The sequence below is a fragment of the Silene latifolia genome, chromosome 5 (genome assembly GCF_048544455.1).
Source record: "Silene latifolia isolate original U9 population chromosome 5, ASM4854445v1, whole genome shotgun sequence".
Classification (NCBI taxonomy): Eukaryota; Viridiplantae; Streptophyta; class Magnoliopsida; order Caryophyllales; family Caryophyllaceae; genus Silene; species Silene latifolia.
The window spans coordinates 90,907,046-90,933,481 of NC_133530.1; the positions used below are offsets into that span (position 1 = coordinate 90,907,046).

At 38.5% G+C, this 26,436-nt stretch overlaps 4 protein-coding genes across 6 annotated transcripts; 1 reads left to right on the top strand and 3 right to left on the bottom strand.

Annotated features, from left to right (window-relative positions):
- Positions 1-6,153: 6,153 nt before the first annotated feature.
- Positions 6,154-10,693, bottom strand: LOC141657886 (F-box/kelch-repeat protein At1g55270-like). Its single transcript, XM_074465279.1, has 2 exons — positions 10,052-10,693; positions 6,154-7,709 (listed from the first exon to the last, which is right to left on the bottom strand). Exons 1-2 carry the CDS (start codon positions 10,121-10,123, stop codon positions 6,459-6,461), a joined length of 1,323 nt encoding a protein of 440 aa, XP_074321380.1. The 5' UTR covers positions 10,124-10,693; the 3' UTR covers positions 6,154-6,458.
- Positions 10,694-14,082: 3,389 nt separating this feature from the next.
- On the top strand, positions 14,083-15,850 carry LOC141657888 (putative polyamine transporter At3g13620). Its single transcript, XM_074465282.1, has one exon. It carries the CDS (start codon positions 14,182-14,184, stop codon positions 15,616-15,618), a length of 1,437 nt encoding a protein of 478 aa, XP_074321383.1. The 5' UTR covers positions 14,083-14,181; the 3' UTR covers positions 15,619-15,850.
- Positions 15,851-17,383: 1,533 nt separating this feature from the next.
- Positions 17,384-20,688, bottom strand: LOC141657887 (glucan endo-1,3-beta-glucosidase 4). Of its 2 annotated transcripts, none has more exons than XM_074465280.1 (5): positions 20,464-20,688; positions 19,907-20,011; positions 18,580-19,827; positions 17,764-17,791; positions 17,384-17,662 (listed from the first exon to the last, which is right to left on the bottom strand). In XM_074465280.1, the coding sequence occupies exons 2-5, from the start codon at positions 19,962-19,964 to the stop codon at positions 17,530-17,532; spliced, it is 1,467 nt and encodes a 488-aa protein (XP_074321381.1). In that variant the 5' UTR covers positions 19,965-20,011; positions 20,464-20,688; the 3' UTR covers positions 17,384-17,529. The 2 variants fall into 2 exon arrangements, with proteins under 2 accessions (XP_074321381.1, XP_074321382.1); XM_074465281.1 differs by having other exon boundaries at positions 20,575-20,661.
- Positions 20,689-21,418: 730 nt separating this feature from the next.
- Positions 21,419-26,105, bottom strand: LOC141657889 (serine/arginine-rich SC35-like splicing factor SCL30A). Of its 2 annotated transcripts, none has more exons than XM_074465284.1 (6): positions 26,001-26,105; positions 25,670-25,852; positions 25,518-25,595; positions 24,536-24,700; positions 22,953-23,099; positions 21,419-21,879 (listed from the first exon to the last, which is right to left on the bottom strand). In XM_074465284.1, exons 2-6 carry the CDS (start codon positions 25,822-25,824, stop codon positions 21,660-21,662), a joined length of 765 nt encoding a protein of 254 aa, XP_074321385.1. In that variant the 5' UTR covers positions 25,825-25,852; positions 26,001-26,105; the 3' UTR covers positions 21,419-21,659. The 2 variants fall into 2 exon arrangements, with proteins under 2 accessions (XP_074321385.1, XP_074321384.1); XM_074465283.1 differs by having other exon boundaries at positions 22,953-23,102; positions 26,001-26,089.
- Between the last annotated feature and the right edge of the window lie 331 nt (positions 26,106-26,436).

Genomic DNA, 26,436 nt, shown 5'->3' on the forward strand with positions numbered 1-26,436 from the left:
GGTGATAGAAGATGAAAAGGGTACATGGGAGTTGAAGCGTGAGAGTGGAGAATATCACCCCAATGTCCTCCCTCCCGAAGTTGATTCTAGCACTAATACCTCTCCAAAAACAAAGCCTAGAGTTGAGAAGAAGAAACCAAAAAGGTGGAGGAAGAAACCAAAAGGGAAAGGGAAATTTGACCCCAAGGTCAAAAGCTCTTGTCGTGTGGGAAAGCCATTGGGAATTAATGAAGATGGTGAAAGAATGGTGGGATACCTAGATGGCGATCCCGGTTGATTGAAACCTCCTTGATGAAGAGGTTTGGTGGAGTTCCTAAAGAACCACCACTTTGTATATACTCTTTCTCTTAAACTTTGCATGCATTTTTAATTGAGTATGCATCATTTAGATGCATCCATATAGTTTGCATTAGAATTTATATTCATGTAATATATTGTCACATTTAGCTATTGCATTCATATAGTGTAATTTGCATCGTACTTTAAATTTGCACTTAGGATAGATCATGCATTGCACCCTATTTAAAAACGGAAAAAAAATATTAGAAAAAACAAAAAAAATCACAAATATGTCTTTCATTTTCGAATTTCCTCAACACATTTATTTCCATTGGAAGTCATGTAAATAAATAAGTGTGGGACTGTAGGGGAGGAAATTCTCTATTTAAAAATACCAAAAACATGTCTTTAATTTTTGAGAAAAAATTGAAAAATACAAAAACATGTTATTATTTTCAAATATTTAAATTCCAAAAACATGTTCTTTATTTTTCTCATTCTTTCCCTATACTTTGTTTCATTGAGGACAATGTAAATTTTAAGTGTGGGAGGAAAATATCCACTATGTGTATATTTCTAAATTTTATTTGTATATATTTAGTTGTAAATTTTAGAAAAATTGAAAAAATTTCAAAAATATTGCATTGTATATATATGTTTTCCTAACCAATGTCATAGACACACTCGGAGCATTTGAAACAATGGGAGACTTGAAGACCGCTTGATATACTCTTTCCGATCTCTTTCTCCTTTACCGTTCTTTTTCTTTTACGTTTGTATATATGGAGGAGGACGGGATATTGTTGTTGATGATGTTCCATTTTGGAACTTGATGTGTATGTTGATTGATGTGTTGTTAGGATTAGAACTTGTTTGCATATAGGGTAGTTGTAAATATGTTGGTTGGCAATTGTGTATACTTGCATTCACGTAATTGTTCATATGCATGTGATGGGGCATATTCTGCACCCCCTGACCGAGTCAACATATTGAGCAAGGTCAAGGATCAAGAGACAGCAAGTCAACATGTTAGACCGCCTAACCGACGCAGCCTGTCGGCCGGTCACTTTGGGTCTCGGCTGGCTGGGCAATCGGCCAGCCGGGAGACATATCCGCGTACTCATATCCAAGACCCCTCGGCATGGAGTCAGCCGGCCTGCCATGGGCCCCTCGGCCGAGGGTAGAACAGTCTTTCCACCTGCTAGCCACTTGGCCACTACGTGACAAAAGTTGAAAGTCTATAAATACTCCACTTCTCTCATTGAGAAAGGGATCCAGAATCTAACCTAAAACTCACTATTCATCTGGTATAAACTCCCTTATCTCTCTACAATATACTTTGTCAAGTAACACACAACTTAATCCCTTTAAGTTCCCTGACTTGAGCGTCGGAGTGAGTACGCTCGGTGCCAAGCCGAGCCCTCAGTTTGTTCATCGTTTCAGGAGAGACCGAAAGGAAGAGTCAAGGCAAGGAAGGACATCCATTCACCAAGCTTACGTGGTAAACAATACTGCTCCGGAATCTACGCCCGGAACAGCATGTGTTGGTGCATTTCATGCATGTTGCATCTTGTTTGTAAATAATTTGCATAGTGAGTCTAGATGTGGAGGACATATGTCGACTATGATGATAAATGTTTTGCTAGTGTCATTCTCCTCTCGATAGCTCGTACCTTTTGACGACACTTTGTTAGGGTTTTTGCTTGCAAAAATCCGGAAGTCTAGCTTAATGACCAAGTTTCAGACACCTTGTGAGACCGTATTAGGCCCTAGACTTGACCTAGGATCGACATAGCTACTCAAATGTGAGGATAGAGCCTCCTTATGGCCGGTCCATCAAACCGATCCCGTTTAGGGTTTGTGAGTAGTTCTCCTTACGTGGTGTGTTATGTCAAAACGCATAAGTATGGAGCTCGTTCCTTGATTCCGTAGAAGTGTTGATGTGCATATTGAGTCAATAAATTTGTGTAATAAAGTAACCTCACATAGCCAAATGAGCCTTCTTTTTACCCTTGAGTCAAGTTCCCCTTTTGTTAGCCCAATTTTGTGCTTAAGCCTATTCTTTTGATTAACAACCAAAATGAACTACATTCTATAAACAACTCTCCTTGGTCGAGTATGTTGTTCTAGTCTCTTGGTTATGGATATTTGGGTCGGGATCTTTCTTGTGAAAGAATTGAGCCTAAACTTTATGAGAAGCTTATTTTGGTTACCTTCGTTCAATAAGAGGTTTATAAGAGTTGAAAAAAGGAAGAAAGAAAAACAAAAGAGAAAAGAGGAAAATGAAAAAGAAAAGAAAGGAAAAGAAGGAAGAATTGTGTCTAATAAAACTTGATATCATTTGCAATTGAATTTTGTTTTGAAAGGAAATAAATTTTGAAGAATGGTGTTCATATTCACCAATTTTGTGGAGAATTCTTTTGCTCTTGATGAGGTTAAGTGAATTGGTTAGATGTGGCGACTAATCGATCTTTAGCCCCACATATCCTAAAACGGTGCTTGCACCAATCCATTTTCACTAACCCAAGCCTCGTTCCAACCCTATTGTCTTTCTTATATGTGCATCGTCTTGACACTTCTCTTGCGGATATTGGATGAAGTACCATATTAGATTGTGGGCATGCTTCACAAGTCGAGTTAGGAGAGTGATTTTGGTTACTTTTGTCTCAAAACTCACCATGTTTTTTCATTGAGTGACTAGTTAAACCCGTGAGAGTTGATACTTGGGTCTCCTTTTGGTCAACGGCTTGATATGGAGTCGAATCTTTTGTGTGTCGTGTCAATCTTGGGAGTATAGCTATGTACTTCCCCTTTCCCTGCCTAGAATTTGTTTCTTAGGCATTCGTGTTTTCAATGTTGGTTACTTGATCTAGACTTAGGGACTTGACACCCCGGTAAGACCCGGAGACGACATCCTCCACTAAAGACTTTCTTAATTCAATTTTGAAAACTCCGCTTGAATGAGGCAAGTGTGTGCGCATTTTCATTGGTTCATTTCCATGCATTACTTGTTAGTTTAGCACCATTGTGAACCGAAATTTTGTAGCAAGACCTTACATGCCTTGCAATAGGGCACTTTACCTCATAAGTATCAAATTGTGAGTTGAAAGGGCTACGGGTGTAGCTAAAGCTGATTCGGATGTTATAATAAAATATTTTGCTTTTTGCTTGTTTACATTACAGGTCTTAGATTAATTTAATGAGCTTACTCGAGGACGAGTAAGGTTTAAGTGTGGGGATATTTGATGAGTATTATTTTAATCGTATTTTACCCCGTATTTATACATTATTTCAACTCGATTTTACGTACTTTAATTGATTAAAAGCTCATTTTATTAATTTAATTAGTACTTAATAGTTTAATTTCATTTATTGCGAATAAATATATATATTTGTCGGAATTTATTTAATAGCTCATTTTATAATAATAGCTCATTTTATATGTTAATTCGTAAATATCAGTTTATAATAATTATTAGAAATAATTAGTGTTATTAGAATAATTGTAATGGTTTTTTGATAACTACTACCTTTGTATTACGATGTTTTAAGAACTACTACCAAAATAATTTTCGCTTAAAAACTACTACCAATAAGTTTGAATTTTTTTAAAAACACTACCAAATCTCATCCAAACTCAATAAAACGCAATTTCAGCCATTTATTTTTTAATTTTCATCCTAAGTTTTGAATTTTATCCCTTAAACTAGTTAATTCGATGAAGTTTAAGCAACTTTTTTACCTTAATTACGTTAGATAGGTGAATTAGATGAAACTAATTTAAAGTGTTTTTGCCCCAAAATGATTGGCAAACGGTAGTATTGGTAATGTTAAAGGGATAAAGTTTACACCTTAAGATGGAAATTCAAAAATAAATGGTTAAAATTGTGTTTTATTGGGTTTGGGTGAGATTTGGTAGTGTTTTTAAAAAAAAAAACCAAACTTACAGGTAGTACTTTTTAAACGAAAATTATTTTGGTAGTAGTTCTTAAAACCGTGTAGTATAAAGGTAGTAGTTATAAAAAAACCCTAATTGTAAATAGTTGTTATTTTTGGAGAAATTATTATTGGTTTTGTATGTTTAACTTTTGTAGGCACGAGTTCGTGAATGAAGACGGAAAAGAAGTGAGACGGGTGAAAGACAAGTCAATTGAATCGAGTTGAGGCGGGTCAAGGTGAAGTCAAATGGTAGAAAAAGAAGAGTAATAAGGTCAAGCTTTGAGCTTATCAAATCAAAATCCTCATATTTTGTGACCCCTGCTTCCATTTCTTTGGTGTACCATCATCATTCCATCGTGATTCATCTTCGACATTCATTCACCATCATCATCACCATCACCATTTCAACACCATTCAAGCTCCAACCTCATCACCCTCACTTCACCATTTCGTATCACCAATTCCCGAACCTGAGTACCACCACCGAGAGCTGCTGCAAACAATCAGTAGTACCATAATTGCTTCTCCTTAATTCAACCAGCAGCAATTCGCAGCAGCCACCAACACCAGACCACTCGTTCTCGAATCCATTCACCATCACCATATCTCCATCTTTAATCAAACAACTCAATCACCAATAACACCACCAGGGCAGCCGCCAATCACCCATCTGACTTCCATTGCTCAATTCGAGTTCAAATCTTCAAACAGGCCTGCTCTCACCACCGTGCATCACCTCCAGCCGGGTCACCGGCCAGCAACACCTCTAATTTATCCTCTTAATTCCAGAGGTGCTCTGAGCCGGCCACCCGGCTGCCTCCTCACCGGTTCGTGCAACACAATTCAATAGATTTGTTCTCCCAGCCGACTACTCGGTCAAACCGAGTATCTAACCCCGCCATCTTTGTGTTCGACCCCGATTAAATACTACTTTTTAATTGGGTTTTATAAATTACTTTTTGATTGGGAGAGTTGACTACAAAATCCTACCATCATGTTGTCAGGTGCCATGGATGGATTTTGTCGTGAGGATAGGGATGAGAAAAAAAAGAAGGGAAGAGGAGAAGCTGGCCGTGAAAGGAGGTGCTCGGGCCGGGGCGGGCCACATTAGGCCAAGTAGCATAAAATAACAGGCCAAGGCGGGTCTAGGTCGGGTCAGTCCATGCTGATGGCCAGCTCTAACTCTAGTTATTTGTGGTGAACCGTGAACCTAAGGACAATATTGTAAATAAACAGCAGCACCACCAAACTCATGGAAGTTTAATCTACTCTGGCAAGTATGAAGTATCCTATTTTGCCAAATCAAATCAAATTCCCAGTTTCCCTCTGTAAATGATCATCATCCTGCCATGGCTATATTCAGGACCAACCCACTTTTCTACTCCCTCCCTCTCATCAGCTCTCTCTTCTATCTCCCCTCCCGCTCTCACGCCTCGTCCGATCCTGCCAGCCGCTCGCCAGACATCCACGACATCCTCCCGGACTACAACCTCCCTAAGGGCATCCTTCCCAACGTCCCCAACTCGTACACCCTCTCTAACCAAGACGGCAGTTTCACTGTGCATTTGAAGCATCCGTGTTACGTCAGATTCGATGATCAGCTCGTGTACTATGCCCCTCTCATCAAGGGAAAGCTTAGCTACGGCAAGATCTCTCATGTTTCTGGGATTCAAGCTCGGATGTTCTTCATCTGGGTTTCTGTTACTGGATTGGATATCGATACTGACTCCGCCATGGTTGACTTCCATGTTGGAGCCTTGACTCAAAAACTGCCTGCGTACCAGTTTCAGACTATACCTTGTTGTATCAACAAACCTTGTTCCACTTCTATCTGATTCTACTTTGGCATTATGCCTCTTTTTTATGCAAAATATGTTCATTCTCTAAATTTATCATCTACTTTGCTTAAAAGCCTCAAGGATGGCCATAATATACAAGTTACCATTTTCTACAATAGTACGTAATCAAACTTATATTCCGTGTTTCCGTACTACTTTATATCCCAAATCGCCGATCATAAATTACAGCAATGTTCAGATTACTAATTACCAATTATACAACCCTTGTGCTAAAACAGACATGAATAATTCAGAATTGAAGATAAAATCACCCCATTCCACAAGATTCAACCCATGTATTAATAATTGATAATTACATGGAATTCAGGCCTATAAGCTTGTGATCCATGAGGAATGAATTCAAATACCACAAGGCAGACAGCCATACACAACTCGAAAAGTTCAAGCTTGAAGCACCTGACAGTGCAGTATATGACTCTTAAATCCACTTCGACCCGCTATGCTTGACCATAGATTAGTCACCATCGTCCTGAAATGACCCTTCCCCCCTATATTTTCCCATAGGCTTGGATTGCTTTCCACTTGTTTATCAGGGCTTGAAACATCCACCAAACTTATACTCATGTTGTTCCGAATAATGCAAAGCTTCCCATTAAGGGGAACAAGCGCAGCTGCCTCCAGAGCCTTTGAACTTCCCAGGTGCACCTTACTGTCTATCGATTTGTTCCAAGAGTCTGTTGCATCATCGTAAACCCTAAGTTTGCATCCGTCCCTGCAATCTACGGAATAAAGCTGATCGTTCATGGAGGTGCTCGGATTTCTCCAACTTGCCACCATTCCGTCATTCACTGGTGACCATGAGTTGGAGTCACGATCATAAGCCTCGCTCAATACCTGCTGATGAGAACCTCGTCCCTTTAAATACCACTTGCCATTATACACAACCCCGATGAGAGGCACCATCCCACTGCTCATCTCTGCAATTGAATTCCACCTGTTCCTGTTCGGGTCATAAACCTCAGCTGAACGGAGAGCGCGTTGAATACCTTCACACTCGCCGCCAGCTACATAAAGACAATTATCTATGACGCAAGAACCAAAGCAGTGGCGTCTTCGAAGCATGCTTGGTGCCGGGTGCCATTTGTTGGTCCTTGCGCTATAATATACAACACGTCTCATGGACCCCCTAAGAGGATCTTCTCCTCCAAATAAGAAGAGATGACAGCTGCTTAGAACAGCACATCCAAATCCTCTGGCCTCTGAATACTCCACCGGAACTGGTGGGAGCGGTTGCCACAGCTGATAAGTAGGATCAAAGGCATGCCATGATATTTTCCCGTCTCGTTCCCTTTTCATTACATACACCCATTCCTCTGCCATTCCAATGTTTTTTCTGAGAGAATAGTAGAAATTTCCAGATAGGAGGCGGTGCCACCTTTTGCAAACTAGCCGCAGCTTTCGATGCTCCACTCGGGGAACTCGGATGAGACAGGCAATGGCAAGATCATCAGGAAGCCCAGGCAAGAGAGGCGGCTGAACACGAGTCCTTTCCCTGCGAGAGTTCTTGCTCTTGTGGGCCCGGGGATTGATATCTGGCTGGATACAGATCTTTGACCCTGGAACAAACCTTCTGGCACCAGCAACTGTTTTCAAACCCGCATCAACCTTGCAGTAACATGATACAGAATCAACCTGGAACAATTGCATCAATATATTAGAATACTGCTACAAGTCATATGCTTTCTAACTTCTAAGTGGTTAAAAATCCACTGTGTACACCAGTTCGCTGAGACAGGCCTATTTACAAGTTAACATACAAAGTATCTTAGAAATTTTCTGAAGTCATTTCAAGAAAAAACCCACAAATTCATATTCATGGAATCATGGTGCAATACATGATGCTTGACTCACAAAGACAATAACCAGTACGAGGTCAGACATTGAGAAAGTGAAAGATAGAATTATTGCAATAACAGGCTGACAGGTCATTATCATGGATGACTAATCCAAGTTATCCACCACAATCACTAACGGCGGGATATGTGTGTGATACTAAACATAAACAAATATTGCTGGACACTTGGACTTGGACTTGAGAAGTTATTGGCTATATTGTTGATGCTCATATTGGAACAGACTTTCTGGTTAGTAGATAGCTAGACGTCAAGATCTAAGGCAACTGACACTAAATTATGCCAAACAGAAACAAGTCTGGTCTATATTTATCCTTTTCCTAGGCAATAGGAAGCACCTCAATGATAAAGCTAATGTAAGTTAGATGTGAACTGGATGCCACGAGATGACAGGCCGACCATGACATGTAACCCAGGTTCATGCCAGATCAAAATATGGTTCCCAGGATATAGTAATGGTGCAGGCTGGAAGGCCTGGAACAATGAAATAGATTGCAAAATGAAAATAAGTTAGTGAGAAGGGGTATGGTATAATGGTATATGTCCTATGTGATGATCAAAGCTAATGGACACCCCTAGAATGCCGCCCATAGTTTTTCAATCACTGCTATATCGTCTGCAGGAAGCCATCGTGACTTTTGTGCGAGTGTATTCTGAGCGACTATGTTAAAGTGGGTCGAAGTTATCTAAAGCAACTCGTGGTCACCTTAGGACATCTTTTGTGCGACAAGGTTGCCCTAATAACTCAAGGCGTTTCAATGACTTTCAACCCCAAATTTTCAATTGATTGCACCAAGTGCTGCGGAAAGTTATCCCAAGCATGTATTAACCTCTCATTTGGCAATCTGATACAATTCTGAATGACTGATCGAACAAGTTGTGATTACCAAATAAGCACATGGTCATCCGAGGACTGCAAGAACATCATTTATACCACATGATACCCTTTTTAGTCGCATAGGGTGTTGTGCAACGAGTCACTGACCACATTTAGAAATTGAAAATGGCTTCAACATCTTATTGCTTGATAGATCAAATGTGATCCTAATAACCACTGTGCACCTCTAGGATGCCGAACATTGAAATTTTCAATGAAGTTTAGACACCGCCTACTGTGCAACTACTACATGTAGATTTTGAAATTGGCTTCATAAAACACCTTGATGTTTTACTTCATAAAACAGCCATCTTTAAGACACAATGATAAAACTAGTTGCTCTTATGAAAAATAAAACAAGTGGATATAAGAAATAATTCATTGTCGCCCCAAGAAATCTTTTATGCCACATGAGTGTCCTATTTAGTTGCATAAGGTGTTTTAACTTATTGTGCAACCCTAAATGTAGATTTCAAAAATGGCTTCATGACAGCTTATTGTTTTATACTTGATTACATGTGATCACATCACCAAATGTACATTCGTAAGAAGCTATCTCAAGCGTGTATTTTAACCTTCTAACATACTGTTTCATGATGTTAATTTTAATGTAATGGGTAAAGTATGATTTACAGATACAACATAGTTCTTAAACAAGCTCCTTTAACTTTTGCACTTAGACGAGAGTGTAAACAATAGCTCAATTGTTGCCATGGCGTAATTTTTAGAGGGTTGTGTCATTTTTGTCTTTGGAATGTCAACCCAATTAATAGTGACCATATGACAACTCAAAAGATTTATTCAAGAAACAGATGAACAGCCCCCCTTGCGTAGAGGAATTTGGCAGACATGAGTAGTGGTATAGATACCGTAGGAAATCATAAGTAAGAAACACAACGGAAGACCAAAGCATTTGCTTGGCTTGAGCCTCCTTTGCACTCGAACAACAAGTTTGTATGTTTACGACTTTACTAAGTCAATATCTGACTCACTCATAATGTGGGCATAAGAGGCAGGTAGCAACGTATTCCGTGAAGTCGATAATTGGAAGGTAAAGAGAAGGCAATGTGACAAGTAGCGTGAATTGCAAAGTTAGGCAGTGAAATTACAGAAAAGGAAATCTCTCAAACAAAAAGGCGGGTGAGCATAATAGTGAGTAACCCTAAAGTACCAAATTAAATTTAAAAAGCAAAATTGAAAAAAGAAGGGAAAGGGGGATGGATAGAGCAGACTGCAGAACTTACAAGTGGAGCTTGGAGACGAAAACCCCTTTGCACATCTGGCGACGGCGACTCATCAACACCTCCTCTTTCCATTATTATTATTATTATTATTATTATTATTATTATTATTATTATTACAGTTTACAATCTCACAAGTATAGAATTGAACATAAAAAGAAGATGAATTGATGATGGTATCATCAGATCGAGTATGATTAAAGCTGCAATCTTCAAATCTGGTTCAAACCCACCAATAATATAATATGCTTTAAGAAGCTCAAACCCAGTTTACGGAAGTTAAAAAGGTCTCAACTTTGATGCTTGATTTCTGGAAATGCAAACAAGTGTAGTATACAACATTTGAACTTGATTTATAGGAGGAGTAACTGAAACAAAAGGAAACTAATAATAGGAAACAAAAAGGTAAAGATATTGGAAATTTGGAAGAATTGTGAGATTGGTGAATTAAATGCGAATTGAAATAAGAAATGAGTAGTGGAAATTTAATTCAAGAGATTAAAGAGATGAATAGTGAGTGAGTGTTATTATAAATAAAAGTCCAAGTCCCTACTGGAAGTAACTATAACAACAACTAGTAGTAGTAATGCTACTCCAACTACTACCAGAAGTGAACACGACTCCTTACCTTTCTCATCCCACCCCAATCCAAGTTTGAGTTTCAAATTTAAAGCTGGGTTTCAGCTCAATTTCATTTCTTACGTCCTCCCTCTTGGTTAAACCATCCGCTTTATGGTAGCTCATCGACTCTCTACACTCACCTAGTTAACCATATTTATTATTTTGACTAGTTTTTAGACTTTTCAATCCTTTTTATTTTACATCCACCCGTGTAATGCATTTTAATGTTAGTCATACGCAGTACATTTTGGAATTAATTTATAATAAAGTTGTACTGAACATCAATAATGGGTTATAAAAAAAAACCACAAAAAGCATGATGTAAATTAGGTGTGCATTGTTTTGTCATTTCGTTTAGCCATTAAAAAAAAACATTGAACCTAAAAACTTATTATAAAAAAATATCTATAAAGATTATTCTAAATTACAATATAACTCAATTCAACATGAAAATCTAAATTAGATTGGATTTACTATACTAAACAATACCTAAATTCAAAAATTCGGTTTTCTATAAATGTACAATATAACCAAAAGGTAAGGTTTGCATTTTTATACTAACCTGAATATGACATTACGTGAATGCAAAGTCTGTCATGTTATTGAATTCTTTAACATTGTCATTTCCTAGAGTCAAGGTGCACCTTCCTCTACGTCCTATTTGTTATCCGCTTCTTCATCAATGCACGTCATTCTTTGCTCACTTTCCCCGTGAGGATATCTTTGTTCATCTCTCCGGCCACTATTTTGTGGAAGGAATATTCTTACCATTGGACTTGAATTGATAATTAAAACTTATCCTTCAAGAAAGTAAATGGATACACACTACTTTTGATTTCGAATGACTACAGACTACATGAATGTCGATTGTTTCTTCTATGTGTTTGATCTCCTTGAGCACTTCTCTAATCTTTTGACATTTCAGATATGTAACTTAGGTATTCCGTATAATTTAAAGTTGAATGACTTGTTGATCAACCGTAAACATGAGAAAGGTCCTTGAAGTAAACACCAACTAAACTTTCATTAATGTTCGTTCATGTGTGTCATTACCTCAAACACTAAGGGGTGTGTTAAAATTGTTGTTAATTTTGCATTACATTTCCAACTTTGTTTCTCCCCTTCTTTTTTTTCACCTTTAATTTTTCTATCAGTCATCCGTATCTGGTCTAACAAGTAAAATCGAAATAGTCAAATACATCTCAAATTAAAATCACAGAGAACGACTTATGAATAAAATAAAGTCGATGATATAATAGATTGAAAAATAAATTCCATATTAGTAAACGAAAAATGATTAGAAAAAAAACACCCAATTTGGCCGACGTCATTGAAGAGCAAATATGAAAGTGACCCCACCTCCGTTTTAAGTCACCCAATGGAGTGTAGCCTTAATGAAGCCTTGTGTTATATTTCGTTATCGGGCTTGGGCCGCACTCCTATGGAGAAAAGAGAGTCCAATTTATAAGTCTAAGGAGGGTTCATTCCAAAATAAATTGCCAATAATGAAGTAACTCACTGATTTATTATAAAATAGTCAACTCTCTTTTCTTTTTGCAATCTGAAACTCACATGTGATAGGTATGGGTTAGCTCTTTTATTTTCACACATTGTGTCATATAAACGATTATCGCTTTGCATTAGATAGTTATAGAGGTGAAGTGAAGCGAGAATGGTGAATGAAGTTAATGAGTGCCTCGCAACTCACTCAGCCACCGACCTACTCATTCTTGCCATCATCACATTACATTAGGTTGTTTCATTATTGGATTTGTTAAAAGTTTATTTAAAATGTGTTATCCATTATAATATTTGTTTTTGCTTTCTTTGTGTATTTTGTGTGACAAAAGTTTAGGTATGCAATTTTTATACTGAATTCTTGTGCATGTGGCTACTAAATCACAATCTGCGTTGTTGTTACTATAATTGTAGTGCATTCTACAGTTTACGACTCTTAACTTCCGTACTTGTGAAACTTATTGGCATAATTTATATTTTAATGGAAGTGTGTGGTTTGAGTGTTTTTTTTTTTTAAATAACGCTCTCTCTTTAGGAGTAGCTATTTGCAGCTTAGTTAGTTTTAATGCGAGCGACAATTCATTATATTACTCATTGACTTCCGTGACTTGAATTATAGCATTTTTATTGTATTCTCCTTACTAGGAAGAGACCTACTTCTTGATCACCCGATAGTCAGAAACACATGAAAAGTCCTTGAGATAAGCATCAACTAAGCTTTCATGGATTAACTTTCATGCTTGTCATCAACCTAAATAACAAGAGATCTGTTGAATGTAATTGTGTTTTTATATTACATTCCCAACTTTGCTCCTCCCCTCTTTGTTTTTCACTTTTATTTGTTCTATCAATCTTTGGTATTTAATCTAACAATTAAAATGAGAATCAACAATTATTACAAAACCATCTCAAATAAAAGTAAGAGAAAACAATTTATTAAAAAAATAAAACACAAAATCTCATTATAGACGACACATATCCATCTATAATTAAAGACGGCAAAAAACAATACCGCATTTCTAATACACAAAATCTCATTGAAGACGGGCAATATCCGTCACAAGCTGAAGACGGATAATGCCCCTCTCACAAGATGCAAGTGGCAATATACATGGGTGCCCCATTTCCCCTCCCACTTGTCAACCCACTTGCTTTATTGTGAGAGGTTTTCAGCTTGTGACGGATATTGTCCGTCACAAGCAAGACGCTTTGTTTCTAATAAGACAAACAATAAGTGGGGACATGGAAGAGCAAATTAGGAAGTGACCCCGGGTCCATGTACGATACGCATATGAATCAGAATCTTGTTTCCCAAAATTCCGAGTCAAGCCAGGAAGCCGTCCAATTTGATTCTTTCATACTAGTATATTGTTTTTAATTAATTAATATTTTTAGTAAAATAATGCCGTGCTGACTCTGCAGTCTTCACCTAAAATTACTATCAAATCATTAGAATTAAGCCACACAAAGCGTCTTGCTTGTGATAGGCTAATCCCGTCACAAGCTTGTGACCTCTCACAAAAAGGGAGAGGTCCTTTACTAATCTTCAGGCTGACTTTCCAAGGGAAATCTTCCCACCCCTTTCCCTTTTGATATTCACAAATTCTCATCTGATTGAGCCATATTCGTCACAACCTTTGTGACAGATGAATTATATCCCATATAAGTAGATAAGACAAAAGGAGAGCGTCTAGAGAGTAGCAATCTGTTTTATCTTACCTGCCCACATAAATAGTACTTGCCCTGTCGCAAGCTTGTAACGGATATGTACGTCAGACTTGGTGGTTGGTATTTGTGTATTATATATTATTTCCCTTTGGCTTTATATATCAATCATGTTTAACTCATGCATACACCTGAATTCATTAATATTAATTAATAACTGTTATTGGGTTAGCACATAAAGTTAACATATTAGGTGTAGCATGTTGATATAAAATCTCTGATCTTTGGTAACCATTTTATTTGAGATCTCTACATCAATAACAGAAAAAATGGTTCAGAACAAGGAATCCCTGACGACACCAAACACTACTAATTCTCCAAATCATACAGCCATCAACCAAGAAGAAGAAGAACAACAACTACCCAGGAGTATTAGTAATAAAAAAAAGAGCAAGAAGTTGACTTTGGTCCCACTAATATTCCTGATTTACTTTGAAGTTGCTGGGGGTCCGTATGGGGAGGAACCTGCTGTCAAAGCTGCGGGTCCACTGTTGGCGTTGTTGGGTTTCCTGATATTTCCCTTCATATGGAGTGTCCCTGAGGCCTTGATCACCGCTGAGCTTTCAACCGCATACCCTGGCGATGGCGGTTTTGTCATTTGGGCTGAGAGGGCCTTTGGACCCTTCTGGGGTTCCATCATGGGCACTTGGAAGTTCTTAAGTGGTGTCATCAACATTGCTTCCTTTCCTGTACTATGCATTGACTACATGAAGAAGTTGTTCCCCGTCTTCGCTTCTGGTTTGCCTAGGTACTTGGCTATACTGGTGTCTACCTTACTCTTGTCATTCGTCAATTACACTGGACTTACCATTGTGGGTTACGCGTCTGTCGTTCTAGGAGTCGTTTCCCTCTTGCCCTTCATTGTCATGTCTTTGGTTGCCATACCACAGATCCAACCTCATAGGTGGCTCAGTTTGGGTCAAAGGGGAGTCCAAAGAGACTGGAATTTATTCTTCAACACTCTTTTTTGGAATTTGAACTTCTGGGATAATGTTAGTACTCTTGCTGGTGAAGTTGACAGGCCACAGAAGACTTTCCCTACTGGCTTATTTATAGCTGTCATTTTTACATGTGTCGCATACCTGATCCCTCTCTTTGCTGTCACCGGGGCTGTGTCCGTGGATCAGAGCCTCTGGGAGACCGGCTTTATGGCAGACGCTGCGCAGATGATTGTTGGAAAGTGGTTAAAAATATGGATAGAGATAGGGGCTGTTCTCTCAGCAATTGGACTCTTTGAAGCTCAGCTCAGCAGCAGTGCTTTTCAGGTTTTGGGTATGGCAGATATTGGATTTTTGCCCAAGTTTTGCGGTACTAGATCAAAGTGGTTCAACACCCCGTGGGTGGGGATATTGGCATCAACTCTGATTGCAATTGGGGTGTCATACATGAACTTTACTGATATAATCTCGTCGGCCAATTTTCTCTACAGTTTAGGGATGCTGTTGGAGTTTGCATCTTTTATATGGTTGAGGAGGAAGAGACCGCAGTTGAAGAGGCCATACCGAGTTCCAATGGGAATACCGGGATTGGTGATCATGTGCTTGGTGCCGTCTGCGTTTCTGGTGTTTATAATGGTAATTGCTACCAAGACGGTGTTCCTGGTGAGTGGGTTAATGACGGCTGGTGGGATCATCTGGTTTTTTGCCATGAACCTCTGCAAGACTAAAAAGTGGTGTGCTTTCGGTAGCATTCAAGTTGAGGATTGAACCAATCGTCATGAAACGTCGTCATTTTCTAGAAACTGTGACAAACATGCGCATGAAATTCGAGAAAGCAGCATTACAAGTATGTTAGTGGAATGAAATCAGACATTCTATGCCATTCGCTTGTCACTTTTCAAGTATGATAAAATGTATACTTGTAAAGTAAATTTAGTTTTATGGTTCTCGTCTTCTTTGATGTACTAACTTGACTTAAATCTGGTTTCTTCTTCGTCAATTCTTTCTCAGTCAATCCATTTAATTTTCCAGTGTACTGTAAGAATAGCAGATACAGTACCTGACTGATTATGATTGTTCTGGTAGACAAATCTGATGTCTAAACTCTAAACTCCATAACACACTACATGCCAACAGACGTAAACTTTCATTGAAACTGTTAACAAACATATCCAAATTCACAAGAGAGATCGGTTGTAATCACCAATGACTACGGAGTATAAATTACCAAATTAAGAGCATTCTCAGTGTCACTGCAACCATTAACAAACATACCTGAAGCCACAGGAAAGACCCGTTTTAATTAGTGTGTAACTCGATAGTCAGCTCCTCAGCTAATTAGAGAAAAACGCCTGCTCCGTTTTCTTCATCAAGAGAAACAACCTTTTATCCAGATTTATAGTAGTAGCTCGTTTGAATGTCTGATTATGTACCTCTTATCTTTCTTAATAGGATACACGTCACTATTCACATTGAGCAGAATATATGCATCAAACTTATCAATCTGCGCATCAACGTGAGAAACTACACGGAACAAAATCGGATCAGTTAATTAGTAAATGCAGTAATATTCATTCTTAACTAAAAGTTCCACACTCTGATTTAGATAGATCAGCACATACAGGCTCAGACAAGTTGCACCTCAACATGATACTTTGGATTGCAGCTCAATTAAAGGTTAAGGTACCTGCCTACAAAAAGCAACTTTCTGCAATCGGAAGGTATCATTTCGGAATGTAGAGGAATACATGTGCATTCTTATGGATTAACAGCACATATATCCGACTTATAATAGAGGCTCAAATTTCAGTAATAGTTAGCAGAAAGCCAGAAACATGGTAGGATGAAATAACATATAAGATGTATATAAGTAAGAAGGGAAAGGGATTCGGAAAGACATACCTTCTGCTTCTACTTGGGCTGTTGGGGGTCTACAGCATAGCACATGTTCTTTTTTCAGACAACAAGGATCACGCACTTGCTATCTTTTAGTAAGTGTAGTGCTGAGCTGGTCGTAGTCTAGAACTCACATATATATCATATCAGGTCTGTCGACTTTTTTTGCCAAGGTGACAGACTTCGACTTAGCAAGATGTAATCTTGGCCAATTTGCTCTCGTCTGAATTTGAGCTTAATACCCATCACCCGCATTTTAACAAGGTGTTTTAGGGCAGTGAAGAGATAGAACACTATCTGTGTGAGATAGTAGTGCACTAGTGTGAGTTATCGTCAACTTTGATCAATGTTTTGTCATTCCATACACCACCTAAAACTTCATTCGAATACAAATAAGAAATTGACTACTTGATTTGTCAGGGAAGCCATTTATATCCATTTGAAACTGAGTAATATTTGTATGATACTCTAATCATCTCGCTTTGATCATTTCAGCAGTTCGCTAGCATGAATTTCACCAGATACAGAGAATGGATGTACGCAGGTTTTACTGTTTCAATTCGTCCAATGAAAATCAAAACAAGATGGCAACTGATAGAGTGATAAAATGGCAGGAAGAAGAACAAGTACAAGGGACTTGGAAAATGGTAAATAACATACATGACCTATGATAGCAAAACACCACCCCTGTCGGAGTTTTTTTTCTCGTCGCCAAATCCCTATCATCTTAAGCTCAATCAATCTCGTTCGTATACTAGTGCTAGGAATTGGTAGGAAAAATAATCAAGAAAATAAATGCAACATGATTCCTAAGATTACAACCCCAAACTCAGGATATAACACGGCTCTGCTACCACCCATGAGCGGACTAACTGGTCCAAATGCCGTGGGACTCAATCCAGCTGTTGAATTAGAACTGTCATACAGGGAAAAGTAAAGTAAACATGAGATCAACAAATCAACTTCAAACCAGTTCAAGAACATAGACTGACATTTGTTAGATTATAAAATGATTACCTTCCAGTGAAAGCACATGAACCATAGCCTGTGACAACAGAAATGTCAAGATGAACACAATCAGAATCGGTATAGATTAATAAACTAGCTACTTGCTTCCCTAGAGATAAAACTCAAAAATCTAAATATAATCACAACTACGCTATTTCACAAAGTATGATGCCAAAAATCCATGGTGTCAAGGGTCAAGGACCTCAAGGTCAGCAAGTAACAAAGACATACACAGTCCCCTAAATCCAATTTCATATAATGGAGCAATTAAATTCATGACATTATGATTACTTATGTGCTGAGTGTGAACTAACTACAGCCAGAACCGCATAATTCATTCGACTTATCATAGAAAAGTTCCCTACTTTCGATCACATTGCACCATTACATGGTCAGAGCATTATGAAGGATGGGTCCAATTGAAGGAGTTATGTCCTATAAAAGGCGTTTTTATCTCCCCAAAACCCTATGTGAGTATGTGAACAGAGCAAGTAGGTGGTGCATGAGTGCAACTCATTGAACTAATAGTTTTTCTCTTTGGAGAAACAGAAAAGGTCTTCTCTATTACACTAGGGGAGTGGTGGGTGACTATTACCCCCTTCAGAAAACAAGTAAACAACTAGTCAACTAGTAACAACTTCCAGCTCGCATCTATTCTCCATCCGTTTCACCAATCTTTATCTAACCTCAACTACGCTCTTCAATCCTTCAAAATTTGTCAATGCTCACTACATTATCATTTAAACTATCACGAAGATTATATTGCAAAAAAAATGAAAAATAGAAGAACAAAAGAAAGGATTAGTTATAGACACGAGGACTTACTTGGATCAGCATTAGTTGTAGTTGCTGTACCATCGAAATCACAAGTCCCACCAACACTATGCATCCTCTGATAATAATCGTTATAAGCATAAGAGGCATGATTCTCAGTGGTATCAGGGTAATAACATGGATGGCCTTCTTGAATAGCTGCACAGTTGGCATGACCATCACCACAAGCCCAATTCAAGCCTTTCCGCAGCTTATCTGTGTCGGCACCTGCCTTTGCAATGCAGAAAAGACCAGTAGAATTCCCCATTGTTTGACCCGGACCTCCAAGACTGAGAGGATAAATAGCTGAGCCATTGGTAAACAGCACTCCCCAATTTTTTTCAGAGATAGGACCACGTCGGCCATCTTCATTGAACAACTCATATATGTAGGTGTTGATAGGAATACCTGACTGACTTGGTGGACCCGAATTATTTAGAACTCTTCTGATCAAGTTATTATTATAGGTCTCAGCATTTTTGACAGTGGCATCGGGTTCATTAGCTCCCCCATTCCACGGCCATCCAGTTTCAGTCACGACTACTGGAATGGTGGAAAAGTTTAAAGCAGCAATGGAGTAATAGGCGGCATCTACCATAGCATCAAACATGCTATCATAATGATATAGAGTGTTAGGATCAACAATCTGCTTGACAGGGGAGAGGGGTTGGAAAAGAGCATAATCAAGGGGGAAGATGCCATTTCCTTGGGTAAATCCGTAGTAAGGATACGCATTAAGCATGAAGTAAGAGTTGGTATTCTTTAAGAACTGAAGAACCTGGTATAGAGTAGAGTTCCAGGAGGAATTAAAGATGGCAGTTGAAGGAGGAAAAGGTCTAGAAATAATGTCCATAGAGTGTGGGGTAGAGACTTTGACCTTGAAATTTAAATTGGTAGCAACAAGAGCTTTATGGAGGTTGTTTAGAGCAGGAACCAGAACAGGAGCGGCATGTGGGATTGTACTGAGGACCTCGCTACCAACAGCGATGGCAGTGATGTTGGTGTCTGGCACGTAAGCTACCACATTTTGGTTGATCCATGCTGCTGCAACTGAGGGGGATTGCCCAATCCCTAGAACTTGCTCATTAGTCACCCCAACCATGACTTCTATGCTTGTGTTAGCAAGGGCTTTAAGCATGTGGGCGTCAGCATCAAACAGTCTAACATGAGTTATCTGGTTGGCTTTAAGAATTGCAACTAGTTCTGAAGCGGGTGGCAAGTTAGATAGACCAGTCCCTATATCTATCCCAATAAATGCACCTACAAAAAACAAACATTCATTTTATCAGAAGATTGATACTACATGGTAATGAAAGATGAAATTGATGAGATGAGTCACCTAAAGCAGGATGAAGAAGAGTTAGCAGGAGCAGTGTGTGCAGCGATTTGTGATGCATGATTCACCCGGTGGGTCGACGAAGCTGAAAGTAGGTGCAGTCTCCACCTGTGTGGAGATGATAACCAAAAATGGGGAAGAGAAAAGAGGAGAAAGTGAGGAGATAGAGATTAAAGAATGAGAATGTATCCCTGGCAACAGTTTCCAATAAGACGGAGCAGAAAATGACAAAAAGAGGATAGTTGAGCTAGCAATAGCAATATTAGAAAGTGAAAAAACAAGTAAAAAGCAAGAAAGAGTGATTAGTACTAGTAGTGTAGTTAATTGAAGAGGTAATTATGGTAAGCAAGCATTGCATTGACAAGTAGAAAGCTGAAATTAGGAAAGCTGAATAATGGCAGCTAAAGAAAAACCCGGATTTGTAGTTAGGGAGGGAGGGAGGGTATTCCAAATTTAATAAATAAAAAAACATGCAAATGAAGTCTACTGAGTATAGAGTAGTCTACTGATAATACTAATACTACTGAAGAAGAAGAAGAAGAAGAAGAAGAAGAAGAAACCTGGGTGGGGAGCAGCAAAACAAGGTTGATGTTTGTTTGTAAACACTAGTAAATCTGTAATCAAGTCTACTTACTAACAGTGGTAACTGGTAAGAGTGAGAGCTTGCTTACTTTGTCAAGTGTGTGAGTGTGTATGTGTCCTCCTTTTCCGAATACTATGTCTCTCTCTAGTCTCCCCCACTTTTTCTATTTTTTATTCTTAATATCTTTTCAAACAAAGACGACACACATTACATGTTCCCACACTATTTACTCACACACACTCTCTCTCTCTCTCTCCTCTCTCTCTCCAGTTTATGCTCAGTATTGCTCACTCAGTGCTTGACGTTCTTCCTCCCTTTTTTTCCCATTTTAATTACCGCATTTATTAACCAATACTTTATCTCCCTTTTCTTAATGTAATGTAATTACCCCTTCACCTTTCACCCTCTCCTCTTTATACTTTCAACCACACTAATTATAATCTTACTAATAAATAACTACTCTTTTAAGTAACGACTCCATTTAGATATAGCAGCCTAGTGTTCCCTCGTTTAAGCTCTATGTCTATCTCCTTCCCAATACATTTTATGAGTCATTTGTTACAAGGATGTTCAATCAAATAAATAGATTAATTTGTAAACCCCATTGATATTCAATTACAAAATAAGAGAGTTGAATTAATTGCGAATCAACCCAAACAAACTAACTGTCTATCTTAATAAATTTACAGCCGTTGGAATAGTAGAGTAATAAAAGTCACACATTCATTCACACCTCAAAAGTAAAGACTAAAGACAAATACTTCGTAATAAGCAGAAACCTCTCCAAAGCACAAAGGCCATCTTTTAGCTGGGGCGCACATTACACACCTGTAAAGTAGTCAAGCCCAAGGCTCATAACCAGGAATAGTCGCCATTTACCAATATTGCCCCCATTAGCTGAAAGTCTGAAACTCGGAACTTATAACACAACATTTGTTTACTTCCACTTTTATGTAGCCAACCAAAACTTTCAAATTAAAGTAGCAATCAGATTAACATTACGGACTACAAGAGTAGCATAATAATTTAACTAGATTTCACAAAACGACATTATGTTGGGCCTCATTTAGAATCCTATATAATGTTTAGGCTACTAGGGGGGATTCCACTTAACTCATCAAACACACATTACATGATCCATTTCTAAACTTGTATCTGCTTCAACAAACCATACTACATTCCATCCTCACTAGCTGACCTTTCTTTCTTCTGCTCCATCCCATGCTCTTCTGGATATGGGCTCCTGCTTCCGCTCTCACCCCTCCCGCTGCTTTGGCTCCTGCTCCTGCTCCTCGAGTTACGTGGAGGTGGTGAACGAGAATATGATCTTCCTCCACTTTCTCGAGAATATGACCTTTCTCTACTGGGCCTCCTGTTTTTGGGTGTACCAGACCTGACATACATAATTCACATTTCGTTACAGTACTCAACATTTTTCCTCTCTACTTGCTCCGTCAAAAAGTATGGTCTAAATCACAACCCTGATTGGATTAATAATAACAATTAAAAAAAACGTGGTATGATTTATATTGCAGATATATAAGGCGACATTCAAGGATTCCGTTTCCGGGTGCTGTGACCAAAACAACAAAGAAAAAAGGGGGGATTCAAGAAACAGCCATTACTGACAATATGTTGTCACTATCCATCGATATCAATTTCAAAATCAATATTTTGCCCTCCTTAACATTTAAAAGGCGTGAAGTGAAACGCACTGTTTTTGCAAATAAATATGTATTTCGAAAGAGGGCTAATGGGTAAATGACATGTAAAAGAGCAAGAGCTTAGGGATAATGTGGGAAAGAGAAGTGTGATACAACTAGGAAAAAATATGGATAATGCATAATAGTGCTCTCGCCAGCTTTGTCTTATCCACATTCTACACAGCACAACAAAGCATTTCGGTTAGAGTCTCACTAAGCCTTCCGTTTGAGCATGCCTTTCAAACTAAGGCTTTAGGGTAAGAATTAAAACAAGAAAACGAAAAAGGCGGTGATAGTCATAAGATCATTACGTTGGCAAAAGAAACAATCAATTCCACTAATATATATGTTCATTGAAGAACTAAGCACTTGGCTTTTTCAAATACAATAAACCAGAAAAACACAGCGGCATTCAAGCCTCTCCCAGCACATAACAGATACCATCATTAAGTCATACGGAGCAATCAATTTGCAACTACATAACCAAATGAAAAAAAAAACATTGGCCCAACGCTACGTATATGGTGAAAGTGTGAAACAGCATCAGGCAATGAAAGCAACGATAGAAACATTAGCACAGAGCAGATAAGTACCGAGTATCCAACCTACCATATGCAATAAAAGCATACGTCACAAGCCTCACAAGTGAAGTTACACAGAGGAACCACATCAAAAGCATTAGGGTACTACACCCAGTCCAAAAAAGAAAAAGGAAGCTGAAACACAATAGGTGAAAAAATGATCAGTGTGATAGTAGCACTACCTTGAATGTCGTCGTCGTTTGGGAGAAGGTGAGTAGCTACGGGACCTTGACCTTTCACGTCTTGCAGGTGGAGATCGTGAATGTCGTGGTGAGCGAGAGCGGGAATAACGAGCAGGAGAACGTCTTCTGCCATGCCGGCTCCTATGGCTGCTGTAGAGACCACAATAAAGTTATGGCCCGTAGAATGAAAAAGAGACAAGCAAAATACAATAATATAATCTTCATAAGCACCCTGACAATAGAAGCTGATTCATAGACAAGTGCAATGTTGTAAAGAGAGATGAAAAGCTAGCAACTTTGGTAACAGTATAAAAAATCAGAAGGGGGTCTTCATCGTATATTCATAACTATGGATCATGTGATACCAACACAAATACGAGTAATTAAGAAAGCTGGCAGTAATAAGATTTAGTAAATATGTTATCGGGTCAATAAAGGCCTACGATGGAGGCATCTATGAGGGAAGAGCATGTACTCTCAACATAGTATTAAAATCCCTCCAAGTAAGAAGAAGTGAAGAACAATAGCAGTTTGGTGAAACATCAAAGAAAATTCTTCACAGATAAAAAGTAATCAAGTTTCCTGTTCTCTTCACACGTTAGCTAATATGGTAGATTGCTAGGCAGTGCATATGGAACATAGTTTGAAAATGCGCAAGGCGCACATAGGCGCTAAGTGGTCGAGGCAACGAGGCGCAAAGACGCACGCCTTCTGTACGTGAGGCGCCCTATTTTTTGTAACAAATTTGTAATTTCCAAATAGAGTTTTGGGCAACAATAGCCTTTTCAGGAGTTTTCAAGTTGGCTAACATGTCAAGGAGTAAAGTTAAGAATAATGAGGAAAAGAAATGATGAGCCTCATCTAAAAGATATGGAAAGTGCATACTAGTTAGCCATGTTAGGTGAGCCCTGTCTAAAAGGCGCACCTAAAATGCATCGAGGCGTTTTGGCTAGTGCCCCCATCCAAGGCGCGCCTTAGGCGCACTTTTTTAAACTAAGATATGGAAGAGACTACAAAGTGAAGACCAGACAACAATGACATATTGACCTAAACTTATAACTCCAATCCAGCACTGCTTTCAATTAATTGACATAATATGCCATGACTATTAAAACTTCCTGCACTACTTAAGGTAAAAACAGCATTTTCATGCTGACCTAGAGCCAAACAAAGATACTAATGGAATTCAACTAACTACAAAATTTTTTGAGCGCATATAACTTAAATTTGGCTCCGTATGATGAAATATAGATCAAATGGCTCGCTAACGTGGTTGTGCTTCTTATAGTGTGGAATGCTGATAGTTGTAATCTTGATGCACTATTCTTGAAGGGGTCATAAGAAAACAGTCACTGATCTTTCAACATGGGTGTAAGGTTGTGTACATTGTACAATATGTATACTATCCCAATATCATCATAGCCTGAATCACAAAATGATATGGGGTATGCAAACATGAAGCATCCTTTGGAATGGCGACGTCATAGGTAAGAATTTTGAAAGTCAACACAGAAAACATTTACCCAAAAAAAAAAGTGAAAACCAATACGTTGTGGCAATGAGGTGAAAAGCTGAGTGTCTACCTTGACCTTTCTCTTGACCTCATCTCAAGGGGTTTCTTCCTATTTTCCTCGGCAAATACGACTGTCAATTCACGACCTTGGAAAACTTGACCATCCATCTGGTATTTTGCATCAGCGGCATCATCTGGGTCCACAAATTGCACAAAACCAAATCCCCGAGGAGCACTGTAGTAGTGTGGCATAGTTCCATAAAATTGATAAAATTAATAATTTAAAAAATCTTAGTATAGAAAAACGGGTAGTTGTGCTCCATCAATGTTTGATAACAGAGTTGCCCAATAATAAAGGTCTGGATAAGAACATAAGAAACGAGCACACAACAGCTGACCTTGTAAAGATCAGTTAAAAGAGTGAGTTGAAAATCTTCAAGACTTGAATGTGTGCAGAATGTATTCATTTCCAAGTTCCTTCAACTCTTGGATACAATTAACAATATCTTCGACAGGACTCTTATTACTTGACAGATCTCTTCAAAACCATTAAATTCACTGTTGAACCTCAAACGTTTAATGAATATGTAAAATACATTACTGAGATAGAATGATGGTTAACAAGCGAAACACTTTGCGGGTGATTAAGGTTTGTTGAATATGGGTTTTTAAAAAATAAAACTACTAGCATGGTGATCTGTTGCTCGGTACTATGTAATGATTTAAAATGTCCATCTTCCAAAACAAAAATAACTATAAAATGAGGAATGTTATGATTAAGCAGAAGTGTCTGGCAGACGTAAGACGATTGTTAAATAAGAATTGATGCGAAAAGTTAGTGAATAAAAAAGTGATGTTAAGTATATGGTTAAGCTTTGAAAAGTTCCTTAAAGACATGGTAATGTTATAAAATATGGTTGAGGTTTGATAATGGAAGTTGAAAGCTAATTCCAATCTTTAGATTTATATACAGCGTGATAAGCAGTATGGATGGAAGACGAAAAGAGAATGGAGGCATTTCAAATAATGAGTAAAAAGAGTAGAAAACTGACCCAGTATAATAATCTCTAGGCAAGTAAATGTCCTTGAGGGGTCCAAACTTGCCAAAAGGTCGACGAAGGTCATCAGGTCTGGAAGGCATAGATTAATTAATTAAACAAGAAGAAGAATAATAGATACCAATAATAATAATAATAATGAGAACCTGCAATCATGGCGAAGATTACGAACGAGTAAACTAGTGGATAAATCCCTGGAATGGCGAGAATGACGAAGCCTAGGACTCGGACTGCGTCTTCTCCTGTTGTAACCACCCCCCCTTCCCCTTGGTGGAGACGGACTGTAGCTTCTTCCCCTCATATTCAATTCAATTCAATTCAATTCAATTCTGCAACACACACACAATTATTAAAAAAAGGGAAATTCACAAAACCCTAATCGACGAAATGCAGAATGCAGCCAGTAATAGATGAGTGGAACTACTAGTATTACAAGAAACAAGGAGGGAGGGAGGGAAGGAGGGAGAATATTATTACCTGCAAATTCTGCAATGAGGAAAGAATTAGAGTGTCTCTTCTTATTTGTGTTTGAGTGAAGACGGCGAGGGAATAGAATACCAACAAAGTAGTACAGTATATACCAACCCACCAAGGAAGTATTCGTAGCAACTAGTCTAGTCTCACTCTCTCCTACCTTCTGGATTGGACCTGCTTTCTGGGCCTTCCATCTATTTTACTCTTTCATTAGCCCACCCCTCCCCGGATCACAATCGCCAATTCTTCATTTGTACGGTGTCGCAAAGTTGACCCCATCCGATAAAGCTTACCCAAATCTCAAAAGTGACCTCAATTTGCTTGACCCAAAACCCAAATTGATCCGACTAGGCTCAAATCCAGCCCGAACCTTGATTCACCCAATGTTGACCCAACCTGAAAAGACCCGGCCTATAATTGACCCAATGCAAAATGACTT